At 38.6% G+C, this 18,751-nt stretch overlaps 1 protein-coding gene across 20 annotated transcripts in view; it reads right to left on the reverse strand.

Annotated features, from left to right (window-relative positions):
• Positions 1–18,751, reverse strand: part of ENOX1 (ecto-NOX disulfide-thiol exchanger 1) — a 366,488-nt gene that overhangs the window by 46,177 nt on the left and 301,560 nt on the right. For all 20 annotated transcript variants that reach the window (XM_040657725.2, XM_046898713.1, XM_040657671.2 and 17 more), the window contains one exon: positions 18,303–18,420. In XM_040657725.2, coding sequence (XP_040513659.1) covers positions 18,303–18,420 — 118 coding nt within the window. The remainder of the gene's footprint in view (positions 1–18,302; positions 18,421–18,751) is intronic.

The raw sequence follows: 18,751 nt of genomic DNA on the forward strand, positions 1-18,751 counted from the left end.
AAATAATTTAGATAAAATGACAGCCATTGGTATTGTCTTCCTTCTCCCACCAATTGGACTGTCCCCAGTCAAAGAAACTGCATTTTTTACAATACTCAATTCCAGCCAGATACCCAGATTCAGTTGAGTTTTAGGCTGCTTTAACTGGAGAAACTGCTGTGGTGCATTTTCTTGGCCTCATCATGGCCCAGATGGAGAACTTATTTTTTCCCACATAGGTAAATTCAGGCTATTGAGTGGGGCTGAGGACAGCACTTCTGTCTGCTACAGAAGCATTAAAGTAGGGAAAATGGAAAAGTCTTCTACATATTGTGAAAATAAACAACCTATAGGTGATGAACCTGTTAGGATTTAAGAAATCCCTCATCCAAATGCTGCAAATTGCACTCTATATGAGCAGCAGAGGCAAAAGCTTGTTTTTTTTCCTTTAGAAATGAATAACAGCTTTTTTGCTGCTAAGAATTCAGAGTTGCACCTATAAATGTCATTATTTTATTATTTTAAAATTACTTTAGCATGCCATATTCAAATCTATATTAATAATTAGATCACTGTACTACCAAGAAGTCCCATGCAAGGATGGGTGCTCCATCAACCTATATTCCAGATCCTAGAAGAATAAAGGTTTGGAAGAGGTAACAATGTATGTTAAGAGGAAAGGGAAATATCCCAAACAACCTGAAATGTGTGAACAAGAATACAGCAGAGATGAGTTTGTGATATTAGGCAGGATTCCTAGACGTGTCCAAAATCTCATCAAATTTATTATGCAATCTGGCGCTCTTCCTAGCCATTCACAGTAAGCAACTAAAGACAGAGTCCAAGGTAGAAGTAAGTCCTTATATAAGGATGATGCAACACATACAGCAGCAGTGTAATAGAATTCTACACTGTCACAAGCTTTCAGATGAATTATTCTTAGATTAAACTATTAACTATATGGTGTTCATATACACAATTCTTTTGTTATTTAATTTTAAGCTACAAAAAGCTCTATTCCTAATGTGAATAAAGTGGTTAGTAAAAAAGTCATCAAATGGAGCATAAGTCAAAGAAAGACATCTGGTAGACCCCAGGGGCTCCATCTCATTCAGCATTGGTAACTTTGAAGCAAAATCAAAAATATTCTTTTTGTTTGCATATCGTAACCGTAATTTAAAGTTATTTATATTTTAGTGAATTAAAATCATTCTGGATTCAATGCAGTTATGCCAAATAGAGCAGTTTGCTTACGTTCTATGCATATTGAAGAAAACCTCATTGAATACTAAACTAAAATTTATGGAGAATTTTTGGAGATAATGGAATCTGCATTTTAAGAAGTAAATATTTTTCATATTTGTACAAAATTTTTTTTCCTATGATTTCATTAATAAAGCCGAGGGGTGTATTTTTTGCTTAAGAAGTTTACTTAGCTCATCCCACTGCAACTTCTGATTCCATCTGAGATTTGGTAGTTCTGATACTTATCTACAGAACCCCTCACTGAGACACACTAGAAAGCTTCTTAGGATAAAAGACAATTAAAGTGGAAAGCCTTTACAGAAGCACTATATAGAAGGAAGTTAGATCAAAAGAAAACTCTGACGAAAATCCAAAATAACTGCCTGTAATGCAAGCAGAAGAGAATATTTGTACCCGAACAGACACAGCTGGCAACCAGCCCAACATACGCTTTATAGCATTTTCATGGAGGGACGCAAACGGATACCTGTCAGTCTCAGAAAATCAGCTAGAGAAAGATCAGACATATGTAAGCGGGGAAGCCTTCTCATCAATATACTGAAGACATCTAAGAGATTAGTGTGATTTGCTTGTTCTGAAGCAGCAGTGCCTCAGCAACAGCATTATGGCCAACACTGGTTACATGCAGTGGATCCAGATTAGACCCAAAGCAGAAAAACATTCTAGATTAAAAAAAAAAAAAAAAAGTGACTGGCTGATCAGAAATACACTGAAGTCTAAAGAGGTATTAAAAACATCTCAGACTGATGTCTCAGAAAAAAAAAAAAACAATTTACTTTTCTAGGTCATCTATTTCAGACGCTGTTAGGTGTGTGCTTTTTTTATCAGCAGCACTGATTTGTGCCATTTACTTTTATGTAGCTTTCTGCGGTTGTATCTAACCTCATGCATAATAGCTGCCCAATGAAGATGAGGTAGGGTAAGTCTACACAGTGAAAATAATTGTAATTACAAGTAATCGTAGTATTTTATAACTCACACAGTAGCCAGGAAATAAACCGAACCTCTGTTTTTATATGTATATAGTTATTGCAGAATTTGGGGATAATTCATAAATTTCTAGCAGTTTTATTAACACATACCTGGGCATTAATAAAATTTATAATGCTACATTTAATATTAATGACAGACTACTAATTCACATATGGGAGACACTCCTGGTTGAAATGCATATGCAGAAGCATATCTTCAGGATCTGCAGCGATCTGGAATTAATATCTGAGAAACAAATGACCAAGCAATGGCAACAATAGAAAACTCTCTTGTAAATTCTAGAGCACAGACTTCCCAAGATCTGCTAGCAGAAGTTCTCCTACAGATATTTTTTCATTCTTATAGGTACTTCTAAAGAAATGGATATAAAACTGACAACTTCTTATTGGTTTATCTTAAGGCTTTTGGTCAAATCTCTTTAGAAGGAATTCTCAGGGTTTTGGAAATTTTGCCTATGTACCAATACAGTGTCATGAGAGAAAACAGATGAAGATCATATTCCCAAGCTTTCCTTCTGCCTGAGTTCTACTAATACCACGATCCTAATTTCCTGACATGAAAATGGGGTTTAAAATGATATAATGCTCCTTTTGATAACATCGACAAGAATAACATCAAGAAGTGTCAAAATGATGGCTGTTGTTATGGTAATTTTTTGCCTGCATCAGTTCCATTGCAGAGCATTTGCAATGTTAACAACAAAAACCAAAAAAGCAAAAAACAAACAAACAAAAAAAAAAAAAAACAACATAAAAAAAAAACAAACCTGCCAGAAACAGCTACTACTTCAAAGAGTTTTCAGTTTGAGGGACTAAACAAATACAAGAGGGGAGAAATAAGGACATAGAGTTCACAACTATAAATACAAACAATAGAAGTTATCCTTGGCTTCTATCTAGCTTGCTTGTTTTTCAAATAAGTGAACTGTGAAGCATTACAACTAGGGGAAAGTCAGCAAGGGAAAACACTTTTGGAGGATCTGGGAGGTCATGAGGTATTTCTTTAAGCTGTAGAAAACAGGGTAAGTTATACAATAATGTCAGTTGTCATTAGTAAGGAAGATAGTCTTAGCAGATGACGAGCATGGAAGATCTTAGCTGATACTCTGTGATTCTGTAACAAAACAGCATTTCAAGATTTGAAGATAATAGTATGAACTCTTATATAAGCCTTTCTCTACATGCCGTACAGATATCTGAAAGGTACTAAAAATTCTCGGTCTTTACAGTTATGTGCAAGAGAAAATCTTTAAATAGAAATGAATGTCAGTGTAGATCATCATACTCTCTAAACAGAAAAATCTTTTGAATCTAAACTTCTCTGCAACCGCTATATTTCATTAAGGAGGATTTGTCTGTTTGTTTCTCCTGCCTGAAGGCAATCATAATTGCATCCTACAAAAAGCTTAAAATAATTGAACAGTCCTCTTAGCAAAGACAGCCTTTGTTGCTTCCTTAGCTGTCTTCCAGATCTTAGGTTCTTTCAGAAGGCACAAACTAGTCTCAAGTAGCCCAAATACTAACAAATTGAAATGCCAGTGTTTGAGCATATCCTATTAAAGCAGTATTTGTAGCCACCTCTTGACTTGTAGGAAACAACTCTGTGGTTGGACTTGATAATCTTGAAGGTCTTTTGCAATATAATTGATTCTATGATTCTATGGTACGCTGTACGTTAACTTGAGAAAGGGCTCAAAAAAAAGCCAAAGTAAAGTTACTCTTGCTCAAGGTCAGATGGTAGAAGTCAGCATCTAGAAAGTGAGGTGAAATGAAATTCCTCTCCTCTCCTCTCCTCTCCTCTCCTCTCCTCTCCTCTCCTCTCCTCTCCTCTCCTCTCCTCTCCTCTCCTCTCCTCTCCTCTCCTCTCCTCTCCTCTCCTCTCCTCTCCTCTCCTCTCCTCTCCTCTCCTCTCCTCTCCTCTCCTCTCCTCTCCTCTCCTCTCCTTTTGTTACTAAGTCACTTATCACTGACATTCAGTTCAGTGGGTGCACAGAAGTATGTCTGATATTACCAGATAAAAGCAGCACTATTCCTATATCACATTCTTTAATATATGTCTCTTCCATTGTTATCCTATGCTTCTACACAAATAAATTATGTCACTTGGCTTTTTAAAATAACCCCTTTGGTTAAAACTTGAAAGTAGCTAGCAAACTAGCCTGAATAAACTCTGAAAACAGAATTAGAATGGTTTAAAAATAAATAATTTGGGGCAATTATAAGCTAATCTAGCCATGAACCGTTTTATTTTCTTTCCCCTTCAGACATAATGCAACCAAACAAGGAAGCAATTTCCTCATTTTTCCTAATGTTAGGCACACTTCATTTGAATGTCTCATAAGCTGCGAATTTAAACTCCGAGGGCACTAATTATCCTATATGTGTTTGGGTTATTGTCATTAATGTTGGTGGGAGTTAAGACCCACACACTGGGAGGGAGATTTACTTTTTTAAAAAACCTTTATTCAGGTGCAGTTGCTTCGAAGTCCTTTCCTCACCATGCTGCTTACATTCAATGCGGAGAAACTCATTATACCCGTTACATTCATGATGATGCCAGATGTTCAAATTGAATACTCATGAGAATTATTTTCAGACTCCCTATTCACATAAGACTTGCTGGCGAACAATTAGTAAACAGTAGGATGCTGCCAAAAAAAAAAAAAAGGATAAAAAAAGAGAAAAAATTCACCATAATTTAATGACAATTTTATCCATCCCATCCACGACACACAGATGTAACATTTGAGAAACCAAAGCATTTCTATGAATAGAGATTTTCTCAGTTTACAAAACTTAATCCTGCTTAGCAGACTTCTGCAACAGCGCTGTTCTTTTCCAAGCTTAAAGCACACGTGGCTCACCAAGCAATTTATGAAGGCTTATTATTTTTTGTGTAATGAAGCATATCTCTTTGCAAATAGCAAAGAAGGTGTAGGGAGAAGGAGGGCAGATTATAGACCAGATGGGTCTAATAACAAAACTAGCAAAATAGCGTGCAAAAAGTAACATGCAAATGCTGGTTCTGAGGTGGATTAATAATGCCCCAGGGAGTGGTGCTGCCAGTTCCTGTGATGCTATGATGAGTCTCGTGATATCTGACATTTTATTTAGAGCCACAGAGAGATTATTAACTGAGAGCTTCTGGATTAGCAGCTTCCAGACTTCCTAGGCCGTGGATCAGCACCGTCTTTCTATATTTTACTGTTTCAGCCAGTCCTAGGAAAGAGATGCAGATTACTTATTGTAGTTTTACAAGTGGCTCAGGAGATCATAAGAATGAACTTTCTCAAAGGCCTTAAAACAGATATGACTAATCTACTTCAACTCATCTTTCTACCCCTTAAAACTTTCCTCTTTTTTCCTCTGCACTGGTTCTGCTCAGTTCATTTCCTCCTCCAACTCCAAACCTTTGTCCACTTATAATTTCCACTTGCCTGACATTTCTTGATATTTATTTGATTATTCTGAACTCACACATACCTACTTTGTAGTATATTCTCCAGCTCTCCTACCCAGTTTAGTCTCAGGTAAATTGCAGCATTAAGTACTTTAGACTATTCCTAAAAAGATGTCACATCACATTACTGAAATGCATAGTTAGAATTTGGAAGAGACCACCTTGTTACAAAAAATATCAAAGCCTGTCACATTTTAGGTCTATTTTGCTTGACAGCATTTCTTTGGAGAACTGGCATCTATGTAACTTGGAAATGGTATTTTGACAGACATTAGTTAGTCTGCCCTGTTGAGAGCAGTTTCTCCAGGTCACCTCTAAAAAAACAAAGATCTTTTGTTTCCTCTCCTTCTTGGGACACATTGCTTCTATTGCCACCCATGATATGTACCAAATCCAATAGACGTGGTATACACTGTGAGGGCACAGGGGAGGGAAGAACCTCACACTGTTGTGGGTGGACTGCTTGCTGGGGGCTCGTTCACTGTGTTTCCTACTTGGTTATCCTCTTGAATTAGAGGCATAGGAAGCAAATCCGCCTACAAAAATGCAGAGGTATGACTTTGATACTTATGCTTTTTGTTTACCAATAGCAACTTGAAAAAAACACTGTCTTGGTTAAATATATTTGAGTACTGAATCTCTTTTTAGAAGTTCTGCTTTTACTTTTTTTTTCTTCTTTTTCTAATTGAGAAATTAAGACATTTCTGCAGATGCTGTGTTTTATGGATGCCAGCAAAGAAGTGTATCTTTCCTCTAATCAATAATTTTCAAGAAATGATTATTTGTGTAACACTAAAAATGACAGATAAGATTCCAGTCTCAAGGGAGAAGATGCCAAGTGGCATTGATGACCTACATCAGTAATGAAAAAACACTACTTGTTTTCGTGGTGCCTTGCACCTGGAGGTACAGACTTCTGAAAGTTGGATCACACAAGATATGTTGATGAAAGCTCAGTGTTTCACAGATTTTGTGTTAACGTTATGTAGATGTCATAAGTGGATTTTATGCATGTGTGTACATGTGATACACAGATTACCCGGGATTCTCAACATCACTATATATAGATAAATCTCTGTATAGGTAGGTTACCAATGGTTAATAGGTGTCAACTTAATTGGTTATAATTTCATTCAGATTTAAAAAATAAAAACTGGCCTTAATAGGATGCATAGCTGCACTGCTACTGTTTACATTTAAACTAGGAATTGCATTCAGGTCCAGCACCACTGAGACAACTTGAAAAAAAAATATCTGTAGGATGAATAAATATGAAGATACTGTCATTGCAGGGTACAAACCTGTTCGGAAACAAACCTGACAGTGTTCCTGTGAATTTCTCAATTTGTCATGTCCATTAGGATTAGAAAGGGCTGATCTGACTGCTTTAGGTGACTGCAGTGCTTTGAATTGCTCTGATTTATAGAAGGCAAATTCTGATCGTAAATGCAAAGTGCTCTATATAAATGTGAGGATCAACAACCTTTGTTAAAAATTCTATTGTGCCTTAAACTGTGGGAGAGTATTTATCCAGCTACCTCTCTGACCTTGTACTGGATTTAAGTGCTGAGCTAATTTTTCTTTAAAATTGTATGCAGTGCTGTAATAATTTCTCAGGTACTTTGGTCTCAGAAGAAAAATGGATCTTAAATATGGGAATATAATTTTTACCCTTTCTAAGAATTCCAAGAAGCTTGGAATTTCTTGATTGTTACGTTCATAGGTAGTTTTTCTTGAGTGACTTATCCCTTTTGAGAATAGAAGACCATGCAGAAGAATTATATCTCCAAGTAAATACCACCTTTCTCCCCTCCATCCTGACTTCAACACACTCAGTATCTGCAAACTGAGGCAGGCCACTGTGCATCTCTGGAACTTAACATGTTTAATAAGTATTTTCTCAGCTACTGAAGAATAAAATGTGTTGTGAACTTACAGATGGCAGGGTTCTAGAAGGATTGGTGGTACGTACAGTCCTTCCAGAAACAGAGACTTTTTTTGAAACTTGCAAAAAGTGTAAAACTTTAAAGAGACAACAGTAAAATACTCCCTGTACCAGACTTTCTGGGTAAGCCACTGCTTACGACTTTATATGTGTGGGTGTTGAGCAGAAGGTGAGTGCAAACACTGAGCAGCAGGCAGTAAGCTTGTGGGATCAAGGTCTAACAGCACAGGCATCTCAAAACCTATCAACAAAACATGATGAGGCGGACAACTATCTGATAATAGAACAACATGGGGAGAGGTATTACTTTTTCTCATGCTCTTCCTCAGCTGTTGAAAGCGCACACTTGTCTCCAAAACTCAGACAAATTTAAGAGAGAGTACTGTCTGTAGCTGACATGGGACAAAGAAGCAATGAAGAAACTAGTGTTGTGGACTAGCAAACACACAAGTCTTTTCAGAGAGATCCCTGGCTGACACGTAAGATGGACACTTGGCAATTGCAGAAGCATTCAACAATAACCGGGTACAGTAGTGCTGCAAATGCATGCTTAGCACATTCCTGTGCCTAAATAACATCATGCAATACAGTGAATATATGGAGAACTAAATAAATAAGCAAAATGACAGCAAGCTATCCTCCCACTCAAAGGTAAAAAAATTACATAGAAATTAGAACACCTAATTTCAAAAGGGAAGGGAAGGGAAGGGAAGGGAAGGGAAGGGAAGGGAAGGGAAGGGAAGGGAAGGGAAGGGAAGGGAAGGGAAGGGAAGGGAAGGGAAGGGAAGGGAAGGGAAGGGAAGGGAAGGGAAGGGAAGGGAAGGGAAGGGAAGGGAAGGGAAGGGAAGGGAAGGGAAGGGAAGGGAAGGGAAGGGAAGGGAAGGGAAGGGAAGGGAAGGGAAGGGAAGGGAAGGGAAGGGAAGGGAAGGGAAGGGAAGGGAAGGGAAGGGAAGGGAAAATCACCTTCCCTTTAACCACATAGGCACAGATTTTCCTTCTTTGGTATTCTTATGCTAGTATTCAATGTATTCACATTTGAACTAGTGAAGAAGTGGTATAAAATGGTATGCTATCTAATTCTTGAGTCAGTCATTCCATGTACAAGATGGCTTTTCTTTGGTTTCTCTTTCCTCTACTATTAATGTAAAACTGAATAAGAGTAAAAGAAAATCACTCACCTCTAATCAGAACTGGATCTTCAACACACTGCTCATAAAAATGCTACACTATGGATACGTGACACTAGTGAGAAGTTGATTTTCATGAGATAGTCTTTAAGACAATATCAAAGAGCAGGATATCACAAAATTCCTCTGAATCTAATATTCATTCCTCAGAGTAAAACAGCACTACTATCCTGTTGTAGTTTTGCAAACTTCTGTGGTGAACTAGTTTGAAGCACAAGCCCTGCTGGGTGGGTTTTTAACTCCTGGAATGCAACCACACCACAGACTGCCAGTCTGCTGCATGCATACGGTCTGAGAAACTGCATAATTTGAAAAGGAAGCTTTTAATGTTTTGGAAACTTCAGCCAGCCTTACATGTCTCGTGACATAAGGATGCTCCCCAGAATGGTAATTCTGAGCTTAGAAACTTGTACTGATGCTGGAAAAGATTCTGCTTTTTGATCATTATCTCTCCTGGTACCTTAGCAATGTCTGATGTTTCATGGATTAAGAAGGTAAGTGGATAAGAAGGTATCAACATCTCTAACTCAAGCAACATTCTCTAATTTGCTGGAGTGGAAATGGCTCCTTAAAGCAACAGGGCATGAAGGCTAGCATTATTAAGAAACCCCCGAACCATGAACTTAGTTCAAACAGTAATATAAATGATCTTTCATAAGAGATCAGAAATAGGGTTTAGGCTGTGAGCCCCATGAAATCACTCATGAAGAAATCTGTTCTTTGTGTTCTCTTCAGAACCAACAATCTTCACTATTATAAATAGGGCTCATGCTCTTGAAGGTTACTTACAAGAGTAAGAGCACAAAAGCTGTATATTGGAGAGGGCACTATAAGGAAGGTCACTTTATAGAAAGCATGAAGTGTAATTTGGAGAAGGATGCTAATACCAGCTATATCAGATTGTGAGGAAGCTGAAAACAGCATATGTTCTAATATTGTCTTTTATTGATTTTGCTGCCAACATCCCACTTCAACAATGTTACAGCCACACTTCAAGATTCTTAATAGAAGGGGTTGGAGAAAATCAATATACAGAGCTTGCTTCTGCTCCCATTGAAGTCAATGGGAGTCTCATTATTAACTGCAATGAGCACAGGACAGAATTCAGCCTGTTTTGGTGCTTTGTGTTCGTTTTTCCCTTCCCTTTTTATTTAACCTCCTACGGGGCAATGTACACTGTTATTCTGTGTTTTAGCAAAGTCCCATTCAAGTAATGCAATTCCCTACCAAACTGCAAGTGTATGCATTCAGAAATGATGCCCTGCTTTATAAAACCTAATGAAAAATTATAGCCTGTATCCTGAACAGGGAAAGTTATAATAAAAGATATAGGATTTGAAATAAATTCTGATAACAAAATCATTTCTTTCTTGAAAATATTTTCATTCAGATATCAAGCAAATAAATAAAAACAGTTCAGCTTTCATTGACTCATGAAATGTTCCTTTCAATGGATGTTGTTTGCTGTATTACAGAGGGGATACACCCAAACTTCTTTTCACTACTATTTTAATGCTATTTACACAAAATGAAATATGCTAAAATTATCTCCAAAAATTATAGGCATCATCTTCATTCCAACAACATGCTGTTAATTTTGTTCTAGCATGAATGCAAAACATATTTTAACATGCTGTCAAAATGAGATACTAAGAATGTCAATAAAATGACACTAAAATAAATGTAAATTTAGATTGCTGTCACAAGTGGCTGCTTGGTTTTGTGAAGATGTTAGGTTGCTATAGCATTTTCCATAGCAACTTTGCATCTTATTACATAAATAATCCCTCAGTGTCCTTAAAGCTTACTAAAAACAGGATTAAATCTATTCTCATATGTAGCGATCCTGCATAAAACCTTATCAGTACAAAATACCCAGAAAACATAATAAAATGTAATCTAGATAATAGTATTTCTGGCAGTTGAAAAGCATCAAAGCACAACAGACTTGTTTTGTAGTTAACGTGACATCCTCCTAAAACCCATATCAGGGGAGTGTCTTTGAAGTGTCTATTTCCTCTAAAAATGGAATGTTAGGTTGGTAACCCCTTCAATGCTGGGTCCATTGGAGCAGTACAGACCTTCATCCCGAAGCCAATGGGTTGACCCAGTACCTGGGAGAGGAAGAGGCTGCCTGCCCTATTCTCCAAGGCAGACAGGCTTGGCAACTCTCTGCAACTCCCTGCAACTCCCTGAAAGGAGGTTGTAGTGAGGTGGGGGTTGGCCTCTTTTCTCAGGTAATAGTGACAGGACAAGAGATAATGCCCTCAGGTTGCACCAGGGGAGTTTCAGGTTGGATATTAGGAAAAAGTTCTCCTCCAAAAGAGTGACCAGGCACTGGAAGAGGCTGCCCAGGGAGGTAGTGGCATCTCTATTCCTGGAGATATTCCAGAACAGTGTAGATGTGGCATGGAGGGACATGGTTAGTAGGCATGGTGGGGATGGTTGGACTAGATAATCCTAGTGTTTTTTTCCAACCTTAATGGTTCTGTGATTCTGTCTCCAGCCCTGATTCATCACGACATTTCTGCTAAATTCAGCTGCACAAGTAGCATTACCAAATGTAGTTATGCTACAAGTAGCGTAACCAAACGGACTTAAAACTGGGGGCACAAAATTAAGCCGCTGACTACATCCTTCCTGAATTTCAGCCAATTTTTGTAAAAGTGATGGGAAGATCAGAATGCATTTTAAAGTACAATATTGGAGTCTGCCTCATGATGACAGCTCTGAACTGGCATGCTGGGAAAGGCACTAGAGCAGACTGTTCCAGTGTTAAGGGAGTAATCATTTTGTGCTGCTTTCTAGTGTTCATCTCTGATGGTCCCAGGGAATAAAGCTGATCGTTTCTGTGGTCTCCAGAGCATTGACATTCACAGGGAAGTTATGCCAATCGCAGAGCCCAAAAAGAGTTATTCAGCTGTCTTCTCTGGTCAGAGAGGGGGATTGCGTCAGCATGGTCACAATTTGGTTTTTCAGATCTAAATTATGTTCTTTTTGAGACAACTTATAAAGCCTAGTTAGCAGATTTTGTTTACAGGTTTTATTTTCCTCGTGTAAGTCTTTGTATGCTTTTTGCCATAGGGCTGATTATGGCACCAGCTGCTAATGTCTTTGAAAGAGTTTTGATTTATCTGAGGAATAAACCAATGCCAGTCCATTAATTTTTCAAGTAAATACATCTTGCTATTTTACATTATCTTTACCAACAAGTGTTTAAAAGGAAGACAAGGAAATTATGGGCTTGTTAAATATCAGGATTGCTTTCACAAAATCTGCGTTAAAAAGCTATTAAATGGAGAAGTAATGACAGAAAAAAATATGTCAGACCTTCGTTTAGAACAATAACTCCCATGAAAACAGGCAATAAATAAATAAATAAATAAAACAAAACAAAAAAACCCTCCCCACCCCATGAAGACAGCACAAAAGACTAGGCTTACAATAAAGGAAAGGGAGAACAACCTGATTGCGGAATCAGTAGTAAGACAAAGACCTGACATGAAATTCATCATGACACCAGGTCAGGCAGAGGGAAAGGAAGAGCAAAGCTCAGCTTCACACAGCTGGGGCTGAGTAATTTCTATTCCAAGTTGTAAAAAGATTGTAGTGAGCTTTCCTACTAGCTTAATCCTGCTATAAAGCACAGTTTCCATCACATGTGTGCATCTCTGCATTCAAACAAGACTTAAAGAAAGCAAAAGAAGATTAAATTGCAGGAAAAAAAGAAAAAAAAAAGATGAATAAGCACCAAGCAGATCACTTTGGTGTTGTTTCAGGCTTTCCTTGAAGACTTGCCAGGCTTGCAACTTTCAGGATAGACTTCAGGACAATACCATAAAGCCTGTCTTATGCTGCATGCACGAGGTGCAACTGTCACATCTTGACTTTCACAAGGACTTAGGCTCTCTTGCCAGATGGACTGCCCGCCATCCAGACTGTCTGCTATGGCAACAAACTCCACTGATGTTGCAAAGAGCAAGGATCGGCTCAGAGGAGCACTTAAAGATACAGGCTACTGTCCAAGATGTCAAGAGCTGTCGTGTCTAAACTTGGCACCTGCCTGGGTACATTTCATTATCCTGACATGGAGGTCTCAGCTGGCCTGACTTGGAAGGCAGTGCTGATCTTGTATATCCAAACCGGGCATATGCTGATTAATCTGCAATTTATTATTTGCATGTGATCACCAGGAGAAGTACATCATGAAGATCATATAATCATATAATCATAGAATCATAGAATGGCTAAAGTTGGAGAAGACCTTGAAGCTCATCTAGTTCCAACCCCCTGCTGTGGGCAGGGTTGCCACCTGCCAGATCAGGCAGCCCAAGACCCCATCCAACCTGGCCTTGAATGCCTCAAGGGATGGGACATCCACAGCTTCTCTGGGCAACTTGTGTCAGAGCCTCACCACCCTCTGTGTAAAAAAAATCCTCCAGCACCTAACCTAAATCTCTCCTATTTTAGTTTAAAACCATTCCCCCTTGTCCAATCACTGTCACACCATGTAAAGAGTCAGTCTCCCTCCTGCTTATAAGCTGCCTTCCAGTACTGAAATACTGAAATGAGGCCCTTTCTTCTCCAAGCTGAAAAAAACCAACTCCCTCAGCCTTTCTTCATAGGACAGGTGCTCCAGCCCTCTGATCATCTTTGTGGTCCTCCATTGGACCTGGTCCAACAGCTCCACATCTTGTGCTGGGCGCCCCGGGCCTGGATGCAATACTCCAGATGAGGCCTCATGAGGGCAGACCAGAGAGGGAGAATCTCCTCCTTCTCCCTGCTGGTCACCCCTCTTTGTATGCAGCCCAGGATACTACTAGCCTTTTGGGCCACTTCTGGCTCATGTCCAGATGCATCATCACAGGTAATACAATGGAGTGAGATGCTCCAGGGTCCTGGGCTGTTCCAAGTATGTTTGGCTGGAGACAGCCCTATTCTGAGGTGTTTATCATCCATGCAGACAAGACAGTCAGTGGGAGAATTAAAGGAAGTATCCTTGCCTCCACTTGATACTCAGAAACTATGAATGCATTGATTTGTCCTGGTGTGAATTCTGTAGCAGAGCTAGGACTTGGCCAATGGCTCTGGGATCCCCGTTCCATCTTTCCTGTGTTCCTCTGCAAGCACCATGTGTTCCTTCCTTTCCCCTGGTGCTGGCTGCCATCTCTCAATGCAATTGGAGTTGTTGGAATTAATGGTGCATCACAGAGAAGTGCAAATGCAAGAGATTAACCCACCTCCCCTTAAAAATAAAATTACAGGTGACTTCTAGGTATAAACCAAACTTCAGCTCTTTCCTACAACATGCAGCTTCACTTCACTAATTCTTAAAATTACTTTGGAGGCTTTTACATGTGGATCCTTACTCCCAGTGCCAGCAGGTGGGAGATGAAGCGTCCATAAATCCTGATCGTTCTGAAGATTTTCCTACATCCTCTAGACTTCAGCACAGAATCTCATTTTTTCCCCTGATATAATGCTTCAGTAGCTGCACCTTGACTTTCAAATGTATTAACTGAGTTGCCAATCATCATTATTTTTTTTTTCTTTGCAATCTCCCAGCTTTACTTCAGCAATCCTCTTGTCCCTTTAAACTCCAGAATCCACAACGCAGAAAAATCACTGTTTAAGGAATGAATTTTGAAAAAAAAACACACATTCTGTTCTGTAGCTGTGCCCATAGATCAGATTCACTCACTTTCAGGTCAGCCTTTTTCCATCTTTCCCCATAAAGAAAATAATCTTTGGTCTGTAAATCAAGAGGGAGGGATTCCTATGATTAGGCACATATGCTGGCTCAGCCAACTTATTCTTTTCCCTCTTCCCTGGAGTGTTTATGGGGGTCTGGCATCTGTGAGATGCTCTCCAACAGAACAAGCAGATAGTGATGCCTTCACTTTGACTGAAGATTCAGTTTGCACATGCCAGAGTAGAGTACCAACTAGCCCAAAGGAGAATGACCTGTAAAACACCAGGAAGAGCAGAAGCTTTTCATGCAGGAGGCAGCCCTGTCCTGTACAATAGAGAATGAAAGACAGGTCCAGGAGACCAAAGGTCCCAGTTCTTATTCCAGTTGTGCTGCTGAGCCAATTATATCAGTAAATCAGGTTCATAAACAAGTAGGAGAAGAGCAATTGGCAGATGAAAGTAGAATCATAGAAGCAGAGAATCCTTTGAGTTGGAAGGGACCCCCAAAGGTCATCTAGTTCAACTCCCCTGCAATGAACAGGGACATCCACAGCTACATTACGTTGCTCAGAGCCCCATTCAGCCTGGTTTTGAATGTCTGCAATGTCAGGGCATCCACCACATCGCTGGACAGCCTGTTCCAGTAGAGGATTCAAGTCTAGAATGGAGTGATGAACCTTGCAGTAAGTCCCTCTTCCACTGTTCTCTATTGACTCAAGCAAGTAGCAAGCCTGAATTTTCACAAACAAATAACGTGCAGATTTCTAACAGACAACACAAATTGCTCTACTGCAAGACTTAATACCTTCCACAACTTGAAAAAAAAGGACACAAACCACTTTTACTAACAGCTTTTTCATCATCTGTCTCAAATACCTGGAATTTGTTGTGTACAAGGGCTCATCTCACTTTAACATTGCTCTGAAAACTGAACTAAAACTGGAATAACATTCAGGCATTGAGGTCCTTGCACAACCTCAGAACCTAGATGTGTTGCACTGTGTTTTGAAATGTTGGGGCTGGAATCCACTCTCTGTCAGGATTATAGTTTTCAGATATTGTAGAGAAGAGTTTCCATTCTAATTCAGCCTAGCAGTGAGGAGCTGTGAAATACTCAGCACCACAGTATCTAAAATTGCTTGCAGATGTGGTGTTATTTCTGAATGGAAAAGGCTTGAGTAACAGAAAAAATTACATTGGAGGACTGCTGAAACTACAGACTTCAGTAAGACAGAATGAGGTCATAGGAACCAATCTAATTTGTTGAATTAATTTTAAATTATACCTTCTTAGACCCCTGATTTAACTAGGTGAATTAATGAAAAAAAGATGTGACACCAGTGTGGGAGTCAGGGTGAATGTCTCACCTGTTGTGAATTTGGGAATGGTAACCTCCCAGAGATGTTCTTTCCACCTTCCAATGGATGGTGAAATGCATTGGCCAGGCTGAAAAGTAAACTCCACAGGAAAATCCTTAAGATAGCAGAACAGGCAGTCCAAAAACTCTGGAATTATCCAAATCAATTCATCATGTCTGGTTGTTTCAGATATTTTTGGATTTAGGCTTTTAAGCATTTACGTGTACATTCTATCCTTGAATTGAAGAGGGACAATATACTTCTTGTGTTATTCAAGCTCTGCCCTCCCCATGGTTAACTATTTAGGCAAACATTGTAAGAGAAGGGGTTAAAAATAAGAAAAGTGACAGTGTTTTCTCACTGTGCAGAATTGCTTCTTCGTCATGGAAGACTCCTAATAAAAGACATTCTTTGTTAAACAGAGGTGACTATGAATAGAAATAGCCACTCCAGTGAGATAAAGGAGTGATTCTGGAAGAAGAGAAGAAGGCTAACACCAATAATAATTTAAAAAATACTGTACATAAAAATGAAAAATAAATGCCCTTCTCTCACTTTCTTTTCATTTCTCCATATTTTATACACAATAACTTCAAGTTCCCCCTGTTGTCAGTGGCAAATGAATCAAACCTACATGCTTGACTTGAGAGTGGAATGTTAGAAGAAGAAAGCTATAAAACATAATTTTAGAACTGGAGGACTGTATGTATGCAGCAGGCTGGATCATCTCCACTAAGATCAAGAGGATGATAAATGGTACAATGGACAATGATGGACAAGTACTCAAGTGGATTCACACTGCCAAATTTTGATTTAGTTTGCAACACAGTTCTGGATTTGCTGCTCTCATCACTGAGTGGTGTCAAGTGCCACATTATAACAATACAAATAAATGGAAGTAGTTTGGTACACAGTAGAAATCTCAGATATCAAGACGTTTGACTGAAATGTCCCTTTTTATAGAAGAAATACAAACATGCTTTCTCATTTGTGATGTTATTAATCAGAGGCAAAAAGAATGACCTGCATAGCTCAACCCTAGGCATGCATATGTTAAACCTAGCTGAACTGATAAGTATGACAGTTCAAAACATCATTACTCCTTTTCTGGAGTGCGAGCTGTTTGTATTCCTGACTCTATCTTCCTGCTGTTAATTCTAGTGACTTCTCTCCACAAGATTGGACATAGTCAAAGTAAAATGATAAGACATTCAAAGCAATCCCTGATTGCTAGCAGTGCTCTGCTTGCAGAGACCCACTGTCTCAGCTCCACAATAGAGGTCTCTAGAAATTTCAAATCCACATAGTAAAACAAGCAAAAATTAAGGCTGCCCATTACAGGTTTTATTGATGCATTTTTTCTTTCAGGAAAAATGTTAGTTCTCCCTTCAACAGAAATACTTTAGTAAAACTTTCTTTGCTAGAATGATGGTCCTTTCTTTGGTCTTTAATTCTGAAGTCATTTGAACTCACCACACAGTATTTTGAGGAGTCAGAGTGTTTGTCTATGAACACTTCAACCCACTGAAGTGATGATATACTTTCCTTCTGAATATGGTGCCTACACATAGAAGTATAGACCGAATTTATCAGACTCAAGGTTTCTTTCTTTACTACTTTCTTCTTCTTCACCTTCTGTAAAGCTCACTGCTAGCTAGCAGTTTGCAGTTTTGCTTTGGCTTCAGCTTCTGTAAATTTTCTTTCTGAAGACAAGTTTCCTGCTAGCTGCTCCCAACTTCATTAGTCAATGTCAAGAAAACAACCAAGGGTTCTATCCAGATCATGTTACCAGTAATTTAGTAATCTGTGAGCCAACTCTTTGAGTGTCCGCCCTGGATAACTTAGGTATACTCATAAGAGGCTGAAAAAGTTGCTCTGCTTTCCAAATATTACAAGCACCATAGTTCTTTCTTTCATGATAGCCATCTAATATATATCAGATTAGTGCAACACACATGTATTGCAAAATATGTACTGTTTAAATTCAATTCCACAAAACACAGTTAAAATGGTATAGTGTATTTGTTAGAGAGGCTCTGCATTACTGTGTACTTACTGCAAAGAATGGTAAGGCTTAGAGAATACTGACTGTAATTGAACTTCAACTGGTCCCATAATAAGTTAGTTTTGACAACCATGGAATAAAACTGTATTATGCAGGACTGCAAACAGTATACTAAAGACACATAATACTTTCAGCCATGGGCAGAACTGGAGAGTTTTCATCACTATACATCATAGCAGTCAAGAGAAAACTCATAGAGAGCTTCTATCATTCAGATAACTAGCTTATGAGGATTTAAAATAAGATACTGTTTTATATAATCAGCTATTAATTTGTCAATTCTCATATGTAAGTTTTTGTTTGCTTTTAAAACAACAGCCGTATATACTTCGAGACATTATAGAGGGATTTGTCTTTACCTGAATCATCTACTCTCAGCTTTTTACTGGGATTGTCACCACTGTCATCATCAGACATTTCCATCTCCTCTTCCCGGCGGATTCCCATGAGCTGTTCGCTGTGAGCATTTCGGAGCTCCTAAAATCCAAAATGATCTTTTGTCAGTATTAACTTCCATAAAGTCACCGCTTTATCAGTACTATCTGTTTTTAAAACTGCTCTGATTCTTAATTATACATCATTTGTCACTGTAATGTTATGTAGTTGCCTATGAATATTTATAAGAACAGTATCATGAGGAATTCTTCATGAGGAAGAATAGGATTTATCAAAGGGGAAAACAAGAGAGAAAGTGAGTCTCCATGTCAGGTGCTCTTTAGTTCAGCAAAACACAGAAGAATGTTTTAGCAGCAGAGATAATGCTTAAAACTAATATGAAATAGTCTGATTGACAGAGAAATTGTTGTCC

This window comes from Gallus gallus, chromosome 1, assembly GCF_016699485.2.
Source record: "Gallus gallus isolate bGalGal1 chromosome 1, bGalGal1.mat.broiler.GRCg7b, whole genome shotgun sequence".
In the NCBI taxonomy this organism is placed as follows: domain Eukaryota; kingdom Metazoa; phylum Chordata; class Aves; order Galliformes; family Phasianidae; genus Gallus; species Gallus gallus.